Genomic DNA, 21,329 nt, shown 5'->3' on the forward strand with positions numbered 1-21,329 from the left:
TTTTTTATTCTTACAATTAGAAAGTCGTTAATGTGTTTTTTCTTATGGAAATTTCTGATGCACTAGAGGAATTAGTAAACAAATGGGCTCTAGTTAATCCCTCTCCATATAACCCCAACTGTCCAGCTGTCTGGTCCAGATTATCAAGGTTTGCAAAGACAGCCTTCACCCACAGCTATCCTTCCCAAATACCATGGTAACAAATGGTGAAAAAAATCCTTATTGTTTTTCTGTTTCCAAGTTGAACTCTTTGCAGCACCCTATCCAGCCTAATTATTGTTTTAGCACAGGACTTCCTCACCAATTCCTTTCATGGAGTAATTTCCATTGAACTCGCATCCTGCAGATATCTTGGTTTGCACTGCAGAAGGAGGAGTTTCCTATGTTATTGTTTTTTGGGCAGGTCCACCCAACTTTCCTATTGGAGCGAAAAGATTGAATTTGTCCATGTCAAAGCCCCCCTTTTACCCACCCCAGCCAGTAATTTAGTTAGAGATCAGTAATACAGGGCAGTGGGGGATTTACAGCCGCATCACTGAACAAATAGGGAATCCCAGCCAGAGAAAGTCAGACAAATACTACAAGACAGAAAAAGGACAGGGGCTGCAGGGTGTCAGAGGCTGAATCCAGACAGTCCGTGAGAAGCAGGCTGTAATCTGTAGAGGGGTTGCTTCATTCCCTGGACAGTACCTGCTATAGTGCTGCACCATTCCCCAGCACGGATAAGATAAGAAAGCCACATCAGCTGGTCCCTAAATAAGATAACCAGAACAGTTTCTCTGTGAACACAGAAGTCGGACAAATCATGATCACACTGCGCCTATTGCTGGGATTACTCTGTGCTGTTGGTAAGTGCATTTATGTCCCTTGAATTCATTAAAGCTTCCCGCTACATGAACCCATCCCCTCCCCTCCTGACGAGCATATCGGTCACACTGGCCGGGGTGGAACTGGCTGCAAATAATCATTGATTTTCTGGAAAGTGTGTCTGTGAAGATCATTCATAACTGTGTCACATTACATTTAGTCTAAGTAAGCATAGCCCTAGGTAACCCTGGAATTGACATACAATATACTTCATGAACTTCATAAGACAAATATTTAATATATAAAGGTTGCAATTTACAGATCAGTGGCTCGTCTAATTTTTGTAACATATACATTAACTACAAGACTATAACACAAGTAGTAACTGATGGAGTTTTGCAGAAGTGGATCTTTCGCAAAACTCCATCAAAGTAACTATTCCATTCATTATCTTCAGTTACACATCCAGTAACTTGTCGCAAAGTGCATTCTCCTGTACTGTCCATCTGTATACAGGGCAACAGACCTAAAGACTACAGTTAAGCTGTTGTTCTCCAGTTGTTGTGGAAAGACCTACAGATGCCGACATGTGAAGCTGGTACTTGTAGTTCCATAGCTGCTGAAAAAAACACAGACTGCATTACTCTGTTGTAATTAAAGTATTAATGGTTTTATTCCATTTTTAAAATAGCTACTTATTTATATTTTCACACAGCAGAACATATGTATGGTGCTATAGTTACCGATTAGCTTCCTTTTTCTACTTTATTTGGTATTACATGTATTTTGAATTTTCATATAACAGTCAGACAGACTTAAGGAATTTGCTTCAGCCACTTGGACATATAATTCAAGTCTCTAAGAATTATAGGATTATATTATTGGATATGTACTGCTTTATCAATATATACAGATGGTAAAAGTATTAGTGTCTTAGATGGTATCAGTGGCAATATAAAGAATGCTGATTAAAACTGCATAGTCATTTAATGATTTTTTTCTGCTGGCAAACATTTAAGCATCACCAAAAACGTGTCTTATCAAAATCATTTTCCATTAATCTTTAGGTTTTAACTTTAATTAGTTTTAATTTAATTTAATTAGTTTTAATTTCCAGATGGGTCAAGCTAGGGGGAACAATAATAATGTGTAAAGCTGGAAATCAAACGTCCTCAAACTCTATGCCACATTAGTATCATTAGGCTTTTTTGTTTTTGTTTTTTGAACGATAATTTTAAGCGGTATTCTGGTTATAATATTGGATTCTTATTTGCCTACTTTTTGGAAGCATATTTCTATGCATCTCTATTTTAAAGTAAATTGTACAGCAGTGCTGTACTAAGATAGTAGGGGTCCAGTGCAGAGATGACCCTCCCCAGAAAAAATGTCCTGCTCATGATTACCAGATCTCATATGATGCAATTAAAAGAAAGCTAACAATGGAGATACACACAAAATGTAACACTATTCCACCTATAATGAGTCCCATAGTTTGCAGTCGCAATAGTCCCATTACAATGCAATCACAACCTTTTGAACATAACATTTTTACTTATCTTCCCTCTTACACCACTTCTATATAACATAATTTAAACAAAATATGTAAATTAAGTGTTGGGTGGAATATTGTAAGTAAATCTCAGATCCAGAGATTAATTATGTAGGGGCCCAAGATGCGTTGTGCACAGCCGTCAGCTGCCTGGCTCACTTGTTGCTGCTCCCACTGAAGGACACATATAAGATATCAGGGAACCCGCCAGAGAGACTGACCACCAGATCCCAGGTAAGTAATCTTTTAGGCTTCAGTTTTACTTGGGATATTTCACCCAAAACTGCAAAGCCAAATAATTCCAACTGTAGAATTTAGCTCAATTACAGGGTGGATCAAAGAATACCCAAGGCCTAATGTATTCAGACATCTCCAAATGCCATCTATTACTACTACTACTACTACTACTATGTATAAAAACAGTTCAGTCCTGTCACATAAAGAAACTGGTAGCAGGTTGCTGATGGTGTTATAGAATTGAAACATGGATGTTTTGTTAGATATGGAGATAGGTGAGGTGTAGAATGTGCTTGTGTATATCTCTGCGTTTTGTGAACTGTATACTTTTTTTCACTGTGCTTGTTGAAAGATTTTTTACCTTCCATGGATTGAGCTTATAATATTGTGATAGATCTCCTCCCATGAGGATGTACAATTAGACTGTTGTAAACACGTGATTTGAAATCAACATGTTGGGGTCTTATAAGCAAATATTCTTATATGAAGCACAAGCTTGGTGAGAGTAGACTCCGCTCTTCCACCGCTGTTCCTGTTCGGGGCTGCAATGACCCGCATGTGGAACGCAGATAATCCCGTACGATGTCCTGGTTAGGTCAAAAACAGTATTTTCTCATTCGCTGACACGTTTCGTCTATAAGGGGGTCTATTAATTACAGGAAGAAACACCTTATTTCCCCCACAAAAACTGGTGTTTTCACTGGAGATAGGGCTTCTCCCTACCTAAGTCCCCCGAGCCAGTGATAGATATTAATGGGTATCGCAGATCTCTCTATTTAACATGCATATCTCAGGATGGCAATAGCAGAGGATTATTATTGGATGAAAATAAAATAAAGCCGTTTTTATATTGGAATATATTAAAATAAATATTTTTGTTCCCTGTTTTTTCTTATTTAATTTTTAGATTGTTTTTTTTTGCAATTTTTAATATATTTGGTAGGTGGACCTGGATGCCCAGGTCTGTTGATGTTAATAGCCTGATTTTAATTCCCAGATTTTGCATATTATTTACAGTGTCACCTTACTGCTATGTAAATGTTACATTCAGAGAAAGTACTAAGCCCCAGAGACCTGGACTTTCAGCAGTTATATTCCATTGAAGAACCTACAGACCTGCATAGTTTCTGTGCCTTTGTGGTGTCAGTGTCATGGGGTCAGTGTTTTCTGTCAGTCTGTGCAATGTCAGTGAAATGAGACAAGTGCTTTCTGTCTGTGTGATGCTGGGCGTGTTTTAGGTTTATGGATGATAGAGAAATACATTTGTAAGCCTGATGTGTTTTACCTTATTTTAATTTAAGTTCTAGTTTTCAGTTCTTTTCCTCAAACACTCTTTATACCATTCATTCTGGTCCCTTGGAAAATGTGAGTTTTCTCCTAAGTATCTATAATATAGGAACTCCTAGAAAGGGTAGATAGTGTATTGTAGCTACTTTACATATTCTAATACTATTAAGTAAACCATGCAGTAGTTTACAATGCTGGATTTCCAGATGGCAAATGATGTGAAGCAGAGGGCGACTGGCAACTGGGCAAGAGGATATTTGCCCACTCATGTCATTCATAACCAGAAAACACAACACAAAAGAAATACTACGCCCCTTAGTATAAATCGTTGTGAACGCAAAAGCATCAAGTACATGAATTAAGAGATATGGTGGTTGATCACATTGGTAAACTGCTATGTGGTAGTTATAATAACTGTTATAAGATATAATGACAGGGAACTGGATCCATATGTTAAACACAATTTATCCTAATGGACTTATCACCATTTTCTCTCTTGTTTCTTGGATAAGAGACAGACATCTGACTAATTTAGACTGTAAGCTCCGATGGGGCAGGGACTGATGTGAGTGAGTTCTCTGTACAGCGCTGCGGAATCAGTGGCGCTATATAAATAAATGATGATGATGAAATGATGATGACTTGGGATGTATTTTCTGGATATATATTGTAAGCGATATGATTTGTTTTTTTATATATATCTATATATATATAATATTAGCGTTTATTTGCAAGTTTTCTTTCAGTTTATACAAATTGTATATGGTTTTGGTGCTATGTTTGCCTTATTGTCTTTTAAACAACAGTACACATGTATACAGCATAGAAATTAGTGAAGCCAAGCTGAGCTCCTTTGAATTAATGAAACGTGCACAAGTGAATACAATCATTTGAAACAGTGCTGCCAGGACAATTATTATCACTGTGTATGTGATGACTGTGCACATGTATACAGCATAAACCCATCATTTTCATTGCATAGAATATGTTTTTACCCTCTGTACCTAATATGTAGCTTTTAATTATCACAATAGTAATTAATGGCTGTGCTTTGGTAGCCTTGTATGGGATAAACATGATAGTCACTGTGGATATGTATGGAGGACTATTGGACTTGTTTGTTATACCTTGATAATGTGGTCCTAAGTGCCTTGAAGTTTTGGAATAAACACAGAAACCTGCTGAAATGATATGGTGTGCTATTTTGTATTAAATTATAATATATTGATAATTCTGTCATTACAATGCTCTTTATATTGTATAAAGGTCACTAGGAGGGTCTCTCTGTATTGTATACAATCTGTACTTGAAGTTTGTCACTAGATTAGGTTTTGCATTGAATACAGCCTAGGACGGTCTACTTGGCATCTAATTATAGGTCTTTAAAATACAACTTTTCATATATTTCACTGACCGTATAAAGTCCATATGATTTGGTTACCCACATTTTCCCACCAGTGTGTACTCATCTTTATGCCCTCCTAAAAGAAGTGCTACCTCAGGCACTAGCCTTTTAGGAGTTTCCATAAATGTGTCCCTGATGCATACATCAAATATTTCATTTTTTCACCTTCAGTATGTGTACGTGTCCCAATTTCCCATGTGTGTTGTAAAAACTGTAGGGCAGGGATTTCCTTCCCTATTGTTTTGTGCTATGTTTAGCAAAATGACTGTGCTGGTGTATAATAGTTATTATTTTTACACTTTGTAAAGTATTTTAGCCCTGCTGAATAGATTTAATAGATATTAATTAAAAATAAATAAATTATTTTATTTTGTTTACCGATAAGGTTCGTGATGGTACTACTTAGTGAAAGAAAACTGGAGGAGAAGTGGGGGACACTTACTGGAAACAAACTGATAATTTAGTAATTGAAACCACTGAACTAACCACAAAAGTATGATATAAATATTGCAAGTGCCCTTTGGCTAAGTGCAGTTGTGGCAGAGCTGTGCTTGTGACCTTGGCTGGGGGCCGGGAAGCGACGTTGAAAGCCTGGGACTAATCTGCCCTGGACTGGTGACCCGTGGGTGCTATGAATCACAGATGATGCATTGTAACACTTGATTTTATTGCTATCTAACACATTATACCACTTTCTTTTACACACACCTTCCTTTTTGCCCTGGTCTTCGGCTGGGTGGTAATATTTTTATAATAGCCCAGCCATTTAGCTGAGGTCGTAACCACTCGGCATTTATTTATTTATGGCACTTCTTGTTTGTCACTTTCACGTATTTGTTTTTCGTTTCAGATTGTTAGAGGTGTGTGTAAGCCCTTATCTACTCCATATTCCCAAAGATCTAGGTGGGGCTGTGTGACCGTGAGTTTCCAGGTCCCCTGAACCCATCTATGCCCTCCCTTCCAGGGAATGGGCAAGTTGTCGTGCCCTGGGTAAAGCTTTGGCGGATCTCAGGGGCAAAACTAGCTCTGCTAGCCTTGCGGAGAAGGGAGTCTGAAGACCCTTGCCCCTAAGGGACCTTTTGGTTTCGTGGGTCGGCGATTAGGGCCCTTTCACTTCAGAGATGGGATAGTGCCGCACTCTTGTGTCCTTTTTTTGGCTTTTGCACCTTTTTTTTTGCACATGTGGGTACAAATGCACTGTTCCTGGGCTTTTAAAAAGATGAATGTCACAAGTCATATTAATGTATATATTAACTCCTGTAAACAATCTGTATAAACAGTGAGTTATGTTGTCATTCAAGTGTTCATTAGGAAAACATGTATGTTATAAAAATCAACACATCCCTTATTGTAAATTATTATGGTTATTCGAAGTCATTTCAAGGGTTCTTGACCTATACAAAATAGATCACTTCTTCAGTTTCGGCTACATGCTTTTGCACATAGACATGTCTGTTTGAATCATTGTCTTCTACATAACATTTTACCTCTATAAGGAGGGTCTTCTTTCACAGCGACATTTTGCTCTGATTCAGCAGCAATCCACTCCAGCACTTTTCAAGTGAAAATAGAATGCACTATAGTGATTACTGGTCCATATATTGACATCCATTGTCCATTCACACAGGTTATAAACATGACCATGCACCAAAAATGATGTATGCAAATATTGCAATTTCACATGTGTGTTTCATAAGGATTAGAAGCAGCGAGGCACTTGCTCCTTTCCTATAAATTTCTTCATTTTGGTTAGGCCTTTTTTTTATCAATAATAAAGAGAGGGGACACACATATTACTTATTCTGCAAATTGCATTATAACAGAGGAAATAGATTTCTTTAACAAACATAAGGTCAGTTCACAAAATTATTGTTTGAACACTGTCAAACCTTTTCCTTTTCTTATGAATTTCACCAAGATATGGGTAGATGGATAGTAAAGAGCAATTAACCAACTTAAACCACTAAGAAAGAGAAGGCTTGTTGGTTCTATGTGCAAGCAATTGCTTCCCTAGCATAGGATAACATGGGACAGAAGGAGAGTGTCATTATTTAAAGGGAACGAGATCATTCAACAGTCCCAGTAGATACACTTCTGGGAGGTAAGTTATGAGGAAGGAGAAGTTAAGGAACAGAAATATACTCTATTTTTAAGAAAGGACACATGATGGCACAGACAAGTTCTATGTAAAGAGCAGCCCATGCAGAAAATAGATTTAGATTAGTTAATCCCATACTGGATAGGTAAGAGCCCAGGATTTTGGCCCACTCATTTTCTGTTGGGCGAGGTAGATGCAAGCACTACTTATTCCTATAGGTCTGGAAAGAAAAGGGGTTCTAGCTTTGCAACATATTTATGATTTGGAAGTTATCTGTTAGAACATTGAAAGGACAATTTTAATAAACATTTATTATATTTAAGAAAAGTGAAAAAATCTACTATAAACAAGGTATACTTTTCTTTTAAAGAAGATATTTTATTTGCAGTTTCCCTTATTAATGAAAGTGTTTTTTGTGATATTTCTGCAGAATAAAAATGACTCATTAATGGAATGATTTTGTATTGCTGCTATAGAAAAAAATAATAGTTATAATTCACTTTTAAAATGCACCTGACACCATGTATTGACTTTTTCTAACCGATTCTTACATCACCTTTCTTATCACCAGCTTACAAAAAGATAGCCCCGCCCGATCTCTGTGAATAACAAAAATCACATTTGTTCCAAAAAACACATGCATCACCTACCCAGAGAAAAGAGTGTCATCAATTTCCTGCACTTGGAATTGTCTTGGAATTGTCCTAACATCAAATGAAACATTCCTATCTTGTCTACAGCCTCTCTTTTGAGACTGACAGGATGTGTGTGTTCATTAAGATGGATATTACCTCATAACATTGTATCACAATTCGAATAAAAGGATATGTGCAGCTAGAGCTATATTTAGAACTGTGTTGTGTCTACAGTGATTGAAATTCACATTGTAAGAAGATTCTCATTTTGCTCAATAATAATGAATGTTCTATGTATATTTTCATTATATCTGAGAAAGTGTCAAATTGATATCTTATATCATCTTTGTCCAATCTGAAGTCTTAAAGTGCACAGTTATTGTCGTTTGTGATATCAGTGTCATTTACCTAGTAGAATAGACACAAAAGCACAAAACAGGTTTCAGCCACAGAAAATATTTTATTCTGCTAAATAAATTCCATACACAACTTGACACCAACCATTAATACTGATATTCCATTAATATTGGATCAGTTTACATTGTGTTAGTTGCATGCATGTTCAGGAGGAAGAGAGCACACTTGCGTGCATATCAATCTCTTATTTTCAAACAAAATAAGTCATTAGGGTTCAATTCTTGGTTTCACTTGAATTAGAACACTCTAAACTAGACCCAAACTAGATATAAGCAAAGTTGTGGTAGAATTTCATGCAGAACAGGCCGTTTCATAGAGGTGTGAAGTTCCTGCGATACATGTATTTATTTATCAAGTTATTTAGCGCATGCATATTATGTAACACATTACAGAGTATATTTAATTATTCACATCAATCCCTGCCACAGTGGAGCTTAGAATCTATATTCCCTGCCACCAATTCAGCCCTATCTCTAACCTTACATCCCAAGAAAAAAAAATTATATAAAAAAAACATGATTTTATTTTTTATTTTTTTATTTTGATAGTCACCCCATTGTTACAATGTCCTTAAAGTCTTTTTTTTGTATCTTGCAAATGTCATCTCTCACACAGTTTCAAGCGAAAATTCCATTATATATTTTGTACAAATATTTCTTATTGCCCTGGGAAATGCATCTATAACCACAGTTCATGTGTTCGCCATACGTCTGTAACAAAGTCCTGTGCATCCTTTTCAAAAGACAGCAAGCGGTTAGAAAAAGGACAAAAACAGTGTTACATTTACATTATTCACTAAGTATGCATCAATCGCAAAGTGCCACTATGTTGCCAAATGCATACACTTGATGTAGATGCCGCAGTATGCATACATTGGCTTGATGTTTATGTTTGGTGTGGCATGGTAACCAAGTGCATGTGGCTCCCAGGTGCTTAACGCAAGTAAAGTCTAAGCACTCACTGTGTACTTTTAGTCTGTCCTCCTCTATGAATCACCATTGCCCTAGTGTGGCTGTTTTACAGCTTATATGAATTCTTATTTTATTAAACAATTCATACAAGCAAGGAGGCTAATGTGAAATGATTCATTTAATTGTCAGATATTATGTATTTATCAATTAACACATTTGCGGTGCCTTTAGTTAAACTTCCAGTGTAATAACATATCTGTACCGAACTTTGGATGTATGAAATGTGTTTCATATAGGAGGTGGATTTTTCTTATAAATTTTGTAACACTATACAGAGCTGGTCCAAGTACAGCTAGACTACAAGTTACATGGGGCCCTAGGCAAGATAATGGTTATCTCTCCCTCCCCCCTTTCCACATATCTATGCCAAAACGCATTTCCCATGGCATTCCTCGGCACCTTTCCACAATACCACTTTATTTATAGTACTTACCCTAAAATACTATTATGATTACAGCCTAATCAAGATAATTAGAAAATATCTATCTATATCAATATATAAATTAAGATGATGATGAATGTAGTCATGATCAATTCTAAAAAATTAACTTGCTTTAAATAGCATGGTTTCCAGCAAATCACTGGTTGTAAGCAATTCATGTATTTTAATGTATAAGGCCTGTTTTATGTCGCCTAGATTTGATTGTTCATTCAGAGGTGCCTGGTGTTTCAGATGTGATTCATATGTGTAGAAAATCAACCCCATGTTTTGTGGTCCTAATGCCATATATCTGCATTATTTCAGAAGAGAGTTATAATATTTACACATTACAAGAACTGTTCTTGTTGTAAAACAGATTAGTATACCAGTACACCTCTCTCAGGCATGTCACAGAGAAAGGGAACTTGGGCAAGAAATAAAAATATTTAAAAAGTGCTGAAATGTTTTCAGAAATGGTCACTTGAGGAGGGCAGTCTTCATTGATGAATTATCCCATCTTTCCCCAAATGGCAGATTACAAAAAAAACAAAAAGAGTACATGAGGGTGCTAGTACTGTTTCTATATGTCTATTATTTTAATGAGCTATTACATTTATATTTCTGTATCTCAATTTGTCATCACCATTTTTTATTCAATAAGGATTGTGACTTTTTGTCATATTAAATGCTATATTTAGTGGTAACTCACTCTGATTATCCTGTAGTCTTGGGTACTGATTGGAGTCAGATAACGATGCTGATGCCCACTCAATGAACTCACTGTGAATCACTCGGCCTCTGTCACATGAGGATGAGCACCAAAAGACTGACAGAAAGCCAGGAACCGAGTCCTGATTGGAGGCGCTCAGCACCTAATAGCAGAGGTACAGGGGAGGTGCAGCACATGACTGAGCATGGTCTATGTACTGCACTGTGAAGTATAGCTGCTGGACAGTCTTCAAAATCAGAACTGTCCTATCAGAATTGCACATTTGCTGCTCTCTTCTACCTGTTTTTGCAGCTTTCACTTAATGCTGCTGCTTGACAGGATACTGGAATGTTGGGGACCTGTTTTGACAGTGTACTCTACATTCCATGGAATAGGGGATGAAAGTCTGAATGCTCTCATAAGATACATATTGCTTTTAGTTGCAGCAACTGCCCACAAGCTTACACATGAATATTCTAGAGAGGAAAAACCCTAAAACAACAGGCCTGTTTACACACTATGTTAAAGCTCTGTGAGCTTGCACATGAAATAAAATGCCTTAAGTTTCGCCTAGTCTCTGAAATTCACCACTTTGTATTTGAATTTGCACTGAATAATATCCTGCATAATAGACAAAGCTAGCAATGCCTAATTATCGCCCCCCAATCTGCCAAGGGAGAACAGTCAATATATGTGCACCCTTGCAACTACCACCATGTTCCTTTGCATAGAGTGCATCTTCAGTCACATAACCAATAGTAAAAAGCAGGCATATTTCATAGGTAACCTTGTTTTTTCTGTTGTGCTGCATTTTCCTCATGTTTTATAATTGCTAAAGTCTACTTAACCCAGCTGTCATCCCTTTGCTTTCTTTCTGGTGTCTACCAATGACTTGCGTGGTGGACATACCTCACAACAAATATTGACAGTTGGGATGGTGGGTCATTGTCCTACAATTAGGACTGTCCTACAACAGTTGGGAGGTATAAACAATTCCATTTTAGGCAGAACAAACCAATTTGTGACTTCAGGTTTTAGAGGCGTGGTTAGGGCGGGTCAGAGCATTGCCTGGGTGGATCAGGGACATGGCCTATAATGTCTCAATTCCCCAAGCGGGAATGTTGTGACTCAATAATATTTTCTGTTTCCATAAGGCAAGACATTTTAGCTTTCCTCCCCCCTAACTGACCATTCTCTATGTATACAATAATACACTATCAGTGAAGTAGTTACAGGCTACACTGACAGAGAAAGGGTCAATATGTAAACAAATGAGACTGGCACAGACTATGCATTTTGATCTGGATAATCCCAAAAGCCTTTTGAACTATAGCACTTTGGAAATAGAGACTGGAAAATGTAGCTCACGTTATCTATGAATAATGGTGGGAATGATAAAAAAACAACATGCCTGTTCTATCACAAATAATTCTGGTGCACTGTGAGGCACAGATATGTCAAAGTTTGACAAATTAAATGTTTCTGAAAATAAAGAGAAAATAAAAAGGGAATTTATGAGATTTCTGAGGTTGTTCATAGCATGAACCCTGTTCTCTCCTGTAATATACATCCAGGACCTTCCTGGTACAGCTTGGCACCAGTAAAGTATTTTGGCTGTGATGTCAGTTTAAAATGTTCACAAGTGTGGGATGCTGAACTATAAAACATTAGTAGAAGTTGATATAAAGCCAGCATGGAAAGAGAGCAGCTAAGCAGTGATGTGTGTTGGAGAAATGTACTAAGCTCATACAGTGAAAAATATAATTAAAGAAACCAGCTCATAACAGTACTTTCACCATAATACTATACTGAAATAACTCTCAAGATCAGTATTTCCAGTGTAACTGGCATCTAGGCAGTTGTTTATTCATTAACTTCAGGCTGTATGATGTGTGTTTGCTGTTAATGAAGGGGAACAAAATACTCCTCCATCCAAGAAAGAAAGAAAGATTTAATAAATACTTCTATATTCTACTATGTGTGTGCATACGTTGTAGCATATAGAAACACAAATGAATAGTGTAATTAAGTTAAGCTTTGAAATGAATAGCGCAAACAAAGTATAAATTTAAACATTATACCAGAGACCAGTTTGTCCTAATAAACCACAACTGGTTTCTCTCTGCTCTGGCCATTCATCAATCAGATTATTCAGAGGTCCCCACACACTGAATGGTTAATGGGGCTAGATCTGTCCACCACTCAGAGTGCTGGGAGCTGTTAACTGGATATGAAGGTGTCCTGGGACAGTCAAAGTTCATCTAAAATGTGCTGGGGGACAGCGTGGGACCGCAGGTTGGGCAATTCATTTGGGTCACCAACAAATATTGGGAGGTGCTGTATAGTTAAGCCACCATAGGTCTGGGGTTTGTATAGTAAAGTCATCAGATATTTGGGGGACCTGCATTGTAAAACCAACAGAGATGTGGGTGTCTACATTTTATGTGTTTGTCATTGAACAGTAGTCATGAGATTGCATTGTGTCTTGTGTAATGGATACTAGAATGTTCTCTGTATTGTACATTGTTTATTAAGATGATCTCTGTATTGCACATTGTTCATTAACATGATCTCTGTATTGTATAGCGGTCACTAGAATGCTTTCTCCATTATATATCAATAATCTGGATGTTCTCTGCATACTAGAATAGTCTGCATTGACTATTAGTCATATAAGGCAGTGTTGTAGCTTTTAGACAAACTTTTCATGTATTTCAGTATCTATATAAAACCACGCACACAAAATTATCATCACACCCGGTTTTCCGTTGCGACATGCTGGTAGAAGATCCCGGGCCACTTCCTTGTGTTTATCGACAAGGCCAAAAGTTTGTTTTGATAGGACTGTACTCTCTATTGTCTAAGCCTTGTGTTTAACCTACATCAAACATTCATCTCTTTGGGTGAGCAAAGAAATTTGCAGGAATCCAAAAGTGACTGTACAAATATCAGATGAGGAGAGTTAGACCTCAAATGAACTGACATTAAATGCTTTTGACAAGCAGTTTTACTGGAGCTTGAACTTGCGTCTTTAAACACAAATCAAACAACAGTGGAAATCTGGCCTTGTATTACAGAATACAACTCTTGCTTTTTATTGTAAGTATATTATAGGTGGAAACAGTTTTTGCTTTCTATTGCCAATGTCAAAAGCATACTACAAAATCACATAAGTGTGTATAAGTCATTGAATGATTTCTAAACATACCATTACATGTGTAAGCAATAAACCAACTCATAATACAAACCCATTGAAAGAGAAGTTGCAAGAGGAATGTATATCACAATTACAAAACAAACACCCGAACTATACGTAAGGATGATGACTGAAACATGAGCTAACCCAATGAAAATCTATACAGTGCCAATCCTCTCTTCCACATCTCCCAAAAATTCCCCACTGAAAAATCAGGACAAATGACATCCCTAATACACCCAGTTAATGTCCTTTCCTGTGGAACACCACCCAATTTCCATAGGCTCCGGGAAACCAGGAACTGTTTTAGGGTCAGAGAAAATGTTCACAAACTACTGCTTTAAAACAAAGTCTGCAGTGAGTCCACTGTCTGTTTTGGCAAACCAGAAACTAAAATAGCACGCAAGAATATATAGCAAAGCAAAAATAAAAATGTGCAAATTTGTATGATAGAATGTTTTTTAAAATTACACATTAGATTTTCCTGTTTTTCGTTTCTGTAACATTTTTGGTGTTGCGTTACACTTTATTGTAAAAGTCTAGAAGGAAAATTGGGAGAAAACATGGGCATTGTGATAAGATCTTTAAAAATCCTGTTTGTGTCTTGGAAAAAGGTTTCAGCAATAATCCTAAATCAATAAACTCCGAAATAGTAAATAGTCATTTTTTCAGACACCACACTGAAATATGTTCATTAAAAAATTGAAATGTTATTCAAAAATCCATTAAAAATGGCTTGAGGAATACTTTAGCACAAGTGACAGAACGTCTTCAGCAACTGTCGAAAGTAAGATTTTTGTGCTCCTCATAAGACCTGGGTTATACAGTGCATGCATTGTGTCACAGCCAAAAAAGGAGCTGTAGAGCAATGTATCCAGAACATTATCTCTATGTATCTAATCTGTGATGCTTACTTTATGCTGGAATCATCCCTTCCATCATTTAAAAGGGGGTTTAAATAAAATGAGTACATTTAATGAATAGGTTTCCTTCTGGCGCCTAGAAAAATATTTGACTGTTTTTGAAGATATTATAATTACAGACCTAACACATGAATAAAACCCAGCTCCTTTGTCCCCTTTTTTACCTTGTTATAAATCACAAAACAAGTGAGAAACATGTAGTTAAATGTCAGCCCTATTGCAAAGTTGTTTTAAGGAGGAAGATGGACTAAAATTAGGCAGTGGATAAACACATCTTCTCACCAAACGGACCTATTTATGATAGGGAGAAAGTTCCTTTCTCTGTCAAAAACAGGTCTTTTTTTTTTTATTTAGGACCTCTCCCGATTTACCAAAGTCTACAGGCTGGTGAAGGCTATCTCCAGATATCACCAGTGATAGCTTTCACCAAGGCTTTCTTTCACATGGGGTACTGCTGCTGTCCTCCTACAGCTATCACCATCTCAAGAAAAAAGCTTTATTTTATTTTAAATAAAACATTTTTTATTAATTTAAATATATGAAAATATTTTTCCTATTTCTAGGTCTTATTCATTTTTTTTTTTTTTTTTAAAGTGGAACAGGAAGCCAAAGTTCAGGCTTCCAGCTCCAATGCACATGCATGAACCAGCAATCCAGTTCATGCATGCAGATATGCTCCCACACTGGCCTGGCGAAGCAGTAAGTGCAGCCTTACTGAAACCAGAAAGTATCTCTTACTCAGCTGTCCTAGTAAAAATGTTATTGTTAGAGATGCTCTATCGCTGCGAAAAGTAATGATAGAAAATCTCTGATATCACCAGGTAATGATAAATAGAGGCCAAAGTGATGGCAACACCATCTCAAACTGCAAGACTGGGCAAATGTACTCACATTGTAGGCATTGCAATACTTAAGCAATATAACTGCAACTGGATGTTAACCCACCTAGCCAATTATTTTTTTAGTGTGATCAGATATTTAGAACATTAGGATGTGACAGGTCCATATTAGTCTTGTATAAAACATACGTAACAGCAGACTCCCAACATAAAATACATGACTTACATAAAGAGGTATGTGAAACGCAACACAATGCTGTATACAAGGACAATGATAACACAGCTAAGAATTCTACAGGTCCCACATTGTAAGTGGGAATTCTAATTAACAAAACCTGCTGATTAATATGATTGTATTCCCTGGGCCATAATGTCTGGTACCCTACTCCAGAATGTCTATGCCTCCCTTCATTGTTGTCCCACCACTGCTCCACCTACTAACATCCTGGCTCTTTCCTGACTTATCCATAGACCAGAATAAGTCTTCCTTTTATGTACTATACCAATGTCCAGAGATTCTGTGATTAAGTATCTTTTAAAGGAAGTGAACACCAACTGTGGTCTACGCAAATGAAATGGTCTTTTGTCATTTTTTTGTATTTGTACATTATTTTAGGACTGTGGATATGGTTTAGCTCACATCTGTCCTTTCAGTTAATGCTTCTTTATTTAAGAAAGTGCAAATTGTCCCTGGTGACTTCTGGACTCTAGTGAATTCCACTGTACATCCCAGTTATTTCTGTGCCCTTATTCACCTCTTGCCCCCTCTCATTTTCAAAGATTATTTTTACAACACATCCAGGAAATGAATTCAGTTAGTTACCTCCCTTTGGCAAACTCCCTTCAATTGTATAAAAAGTCAGCCATGCACAAAATAAGATTGAGGACCTGCCTATTGTGAATAAACAAATTTCATTATCCTGGACGCCAACTTTTAACTTTTCTGTCACCTACCTTCACATAAAAGAACATGTGGAGGTCATTTAGGATTTAAAGTTCAAGAAAAAAATAAATGTTATTTTTAAATGAGATTTTTTAATATGCTAACTTTGGTACAGAGTAGAGCCCATGTGTCCTTGTTTATGGTCAGAGTTATTTAAGTGTATAATTAAGTTTACAATTGCATAAGGACTTTGTTCCTTTGTATATGAAAAATATGTCTTCCTCTTCAGGTGAGAAAAAAAATATTCTTGGCACCAAATGATATTTTGGAATTTCAGGTCTTCAGAGCATTGTGATGTGCAATGAAATTTCACACAAATAGAGTTTTTTGGTGTACCAAGCTGTTTCGCAGAGGTGCAAAACTTCCATTTTTCACCTTGCTAACCTGTGCAGTGGCACACTGTATTTTTAAATATGCATTTAGTGGAATTCATCACCATTGTCATTTATATAACGCCACTAATTCCGTAGCGCGGTAAAGGTAACTCAATCACATCAGTCCCTGCCCCATTGGAGCTTACAGTCTAAATTCCCTAGCACACACACATACACAGAGACTAGAGTCAATATGATAGCAGCCAATTATCCTACTAATATGTTTATTTATTTTTTTAAGTGCTAACCAATAAGCCACCGTGCTGCCCAATATAGAATTTACATTCTATATTAATAGAACTGAGTGGCTGACAGCCAATTGATTCTACTTCTTAGTGTTGGGATTAGTTGTGGTAGCACAGCAATTAATAAGAAGGACAATAGCTGAAATCCATAAAATTCAATTCCGCAATGCTCCACAGAAAACTCACTCACATCAGTTCCTGCCCCATAAAAACTTACAGTCTAAATTCCCTAACATGTACACAGACAGAATAATTTAATAGCAGCCAATTAACCTACTAGTATGTTTTTTTTTGGATTGTGGGAGGAAACCAGAGCACCTGTAGGAAACCTATACCAAAACATGGAGGACATACAAACTCCACACAGATAAGGCCATGGTTGAGCCAGATATGGCCAAGTTAGTTTGCACTTTTCTCTCCAGTTGATTTCCCCAATGTTGACAGATGTCCTGAACCCCCAGCACATATTGCTTCAGATATGCAATTTTCATTGCTAGCATGCAAAATATGCTCTCACTTTATTTGATCTTACTAACGATGCTCAGCTTTACCGAATGGCTCAGATTTGGTCTCATCGTCCACAGGACATTCTCCCAGAAGGAATTTTACTAGTTCTGATGTGTTTTTGCAAACTGGGCTTTCTCGGGTCTCTATCTCTCAGCAGTGAGGCCCTCCTGCCATATAACCCCTTTTCATTGCGTTGACAATGAATGGCGCAAGCTGAAACTGGCATGCCTTGTGTCTGAAGGTCAACCTGAATCTGTTTCCCACTTGGCACTTTGTTTACCAACAAAACCTGTGCCGCAATCTTCAATCAAGATTTCCCTTGTGGCTATGCCCAGAGAGGTTGCCTACAGTGCCATGGACCTATAACTTCCCAACAACCTTATGTACAGTGGAAGCAAAAAAAGTCTTGGGAGATTGATTTGTAATATTCGATTGTCAATGATTGGCTACAATGTTCTGCCTGACCTTCTCAGACAATTGCAGTACACACAGTGACACAAAACAGAAGAAATAAGACTTTTCTCAATTACAATTTATTTAATGAAGGATTTTTATATTGCAAGCACCACAGGCGAGTTCAGTTCCTAAATTAATTCTCCCTCCCTCCATGAAATTAATTCCTTCCCTTTAATTAATTTCCCTGCCCTATAATTCTTTCCCACCCATTCACCCTCCCACCCAAATTCATCTTTCTGCAACTCATTCCTCTTCTCAGTAATTAATTCTTCCTCCCCTGTAGTTATTTCTCTCCCATCCCCTTTAGTTAATTCTCCCCTCTATGACCTGTTATTAATTCACCCTTCCCCTGCCACTTCTTACCTCATAAACAAGCAGCAGGGAGAGGATGGGATGCTCCTCCAGGTCACTGATTGATGGCATCTTTGTGGCACTCTGTTCACAACCAGTGACGTCAAACAGCAGCATGGTGGGAGATACCCAAAGCCGGTGAATGCAAAGAATGAATCATAGGTGGAGGGGAGAGCAACAGCGGCCCATGTGCATGGAGAAGAAAAATAATAAAAAATGTAAATATATATTTAAATTATACATGTGTATGTGTGTATATATATATATATATATATATATATATATATATATAAAGATTGCCCTTTTGACTAAAGTAATTGCAGTTTTGCATTCTTAAATTAATGATATTGTACATAGCTTAAATAAATTAAACGATACATGGCAATTGGTAAACTTGGGGGGGGGGGTTAGATGAAGAAAGGTTTTTAACAACAGAGAGTTTAAAGAAGTGCAAATGCATTGGCAGGTTGTGGAAACTAACTAGAACATCTGATACAACAGTATAATGTAGTTATGCATATCATACCACAATCCCAAATGAAAAAGAACTACAGTGACGTGTCAAATTGCATTCTTACCAGAAGGAAATTAGTTATCAACAGACTTGTGAACTCTTGACAGCCCAGCAGTCACAACAGGATCAGAGAGGGAAAGTAGGACAACAAATTTAAATATTGGCACAGTCTAATATCATCAAAGGTGACTCAAATCAGATCTAGAATCTTCAAGAAGAGAAAACAGGCAAAAAGCTTCTTAGCTGATTGTAGAGGCTTTTGGGTAACCACCTGAAACTCTAACTAGTGGTTGTTATCAAGATAGTACATGCATAAATCCTGGTACAAGATAGTACATGCATAAATCCTGGTACAAGATCAAGTGGCGCATGTATGGATCCTGCACACCTCTGGTGAACACTATGCCACAGATGTACACATTGGCATTCTCAATATGTTACATGACATTGCTCCATCCAGGACAAAGGAAATTTCTTCCCTATGACTTACTGTCATTTCTTATGCCTCTCTGGCCCTTTGTTCTCCATTCTAGTAGTGATGACTATGATGAAGGAACAGTGGGATCTCTGACAAAACACCTGGTACACCAGAAGGAGACTAGCATCTCCACCTACCTACTGCTATATACTGGGTGGCTATAGAGCACACTTACCTCTGAACTGTGATAGGAGAAGTGCCTTCTCCACTATTGGAGCATGTTATGATGAGGCAGAGCTGGCAAGGTTGGACTCTGTGACAAACTATAGCACATTAAAGTGTGTCCTGCGCAAACATGCCAGGAAGACAATAGTCCTTGCCCTATGTGGCTCAAGCCGTCTTGTCATATAGTACTTCAAAGTCATCCCACAGAAACCAAGTGGTGCCTGGGGATCGCTACCTATCCCATACTGCATATTTAGACAAAAGAACCATCCATTCCATGCAGAAGCGTCAAAGATGGGGTGAACCAGCACTTGTTCCACCTCTGCAACACCAGCAACAGTGTTCGGGTCAATAGGTGTGGGGGTCTACATTTGTAATCCCTCAACCCACACACTCCTTTGTATGTAAATCGCACATGCATGTTCATAGAGTTAAGAATAATAATAAAAAATAAAGTAAAACACATTTAAAAAAAAACTAAAATATAACTTAATTGTGAATATCATAATAGAGAAATAGCTCAGAGAGGACATAAATACATGGAGCAGGACAGCAGGCTTCATGGGATTAAGGTCAGGACTCATTTTATGTCACTCTTACTGTGTATTTTGTACTGTTCACAGTTTTGTCTTAGTTTGAGCTTTTATAGGAGGAGAACAGCTTCCTGTTCAGGATTTGTCTTTCATGTGCACCTTTAATCTTCCCATTAATCCTGACAAGATAACCAGCCCCTGCTGCTTAAAAAACCACACTGATGTTACCGCTGTCATACATTGCTGTGGGGATGGTGTTAATTAGCTGGTGTGCAGTGTTTGAATTGTGCCATGATTTATTTACTTGGCATTCAGGCCAAGAACATGCACTAGTCAACAAGGAGGGGGGGCGGGGGGGGGGGGGGGGGGGGTTCTTGTAGGACATGACTTTCTCTATTACAACCCTCCCATGAATACCCTTTTTTTGGGTATTCCTTAAAGATTGTTGACCCATGTATGTTATTTTCCATCACAGCCACCTATGTCTGTGGCTCATTCACTGTCACAATTGGCTTCATAGTGCCCTTCTTGTCTGGGGGGGGGGGGGGGGGCAGTTTACACTAGGCTGTGTGGTTATCATCACCATTTATTTATATAGCGCCACTAATTCCGCAGCGCTGTACAGATAACTCATTCACATCAGTCCTTGCACCATTGGAGCTTACAGTCTAAATTCCCTAATATAGACACAGACTCACACACATAGACAGAGAAGGAGAGACTAGGGTCAATTTTGATAGCAGCCAATAAACCTACCAGTATGTTTTTGGAGTGTGGGAGGAAACCGGAGCACCCGGAGGAAACCCACGCAAACACAGGGAGAACATACAAACTCCACACAAATAAGGCCATGATCGGGAATCAAACTCATGACCCCAGTGCTGTGAGGCAGAAGTGCTAACCACTAGGCCACTGTGCTGCCCCGGTTATAGTTTCAAACGACTTCCACTCTGTACAGTGGAGTCCATTGCTCTCAAAGAGATGTTTCATGTGTTTGTACTGGTTTTGTATTCTTCCCTAGATGTCTCTCTCTCTCTATAATCATATATCTGCTCTTTATTTATTTTTTTGTGGGAAAGTCTCTACAATGCTGTAGGACATAAGCAGAGGGCTATTTATAGTTACCAATGAATTTTCAACATGTGATGTTATAATTCCTTACACAGGTGGAGACATTGAACGGATTGTATGACAGTTTTAAGGACTGTACTCAATACTTTGTAGGTCAATGTCAACAAATCCTAAAAATGTTCAAGGCAGTGTGCATCA

At 37.7% G+C, this 21,329-nt stretch overlaps 1 protein-coding gene across 1 annotated transcript in view; it reads left to right on the forward strand.

Moving 5' to 3' along the window:
* Window positions 1–489: 489 nt before the first annotated feature.
* Window positions 490–21,329, forward strand: part of PODXL (podocalyxin like) — a 55,610-nt gene continuing 34,770 nt past the window's right edge. Inside the window, exon 1 of the mRNA XM_075208551.1 lies at window positions 490–848. Coding sequence (XP_075064652.1) covers window positions 806–848 — 43 coding nt within the window. The 5' untranslated portion in view covers window positions 490–805. The remainder of the gene's footprint in view (window positions 849–21,329) is intronic.

This window comes from Mixophyes fleayi, chromosome 4 (genome assembly GCF_038048845.1).
Source record: "Mixophyes fleayi isolate aMixFle1 chromosome 4, aMixFle1.hap1, whole genome shotgun sequence".
Lineage (NCBI taxonomy): Eukaryota > Metazoa > Chordata > Amphibia > Anura > Limnodynastidae > Mixophyes > Mixophyes fleayi.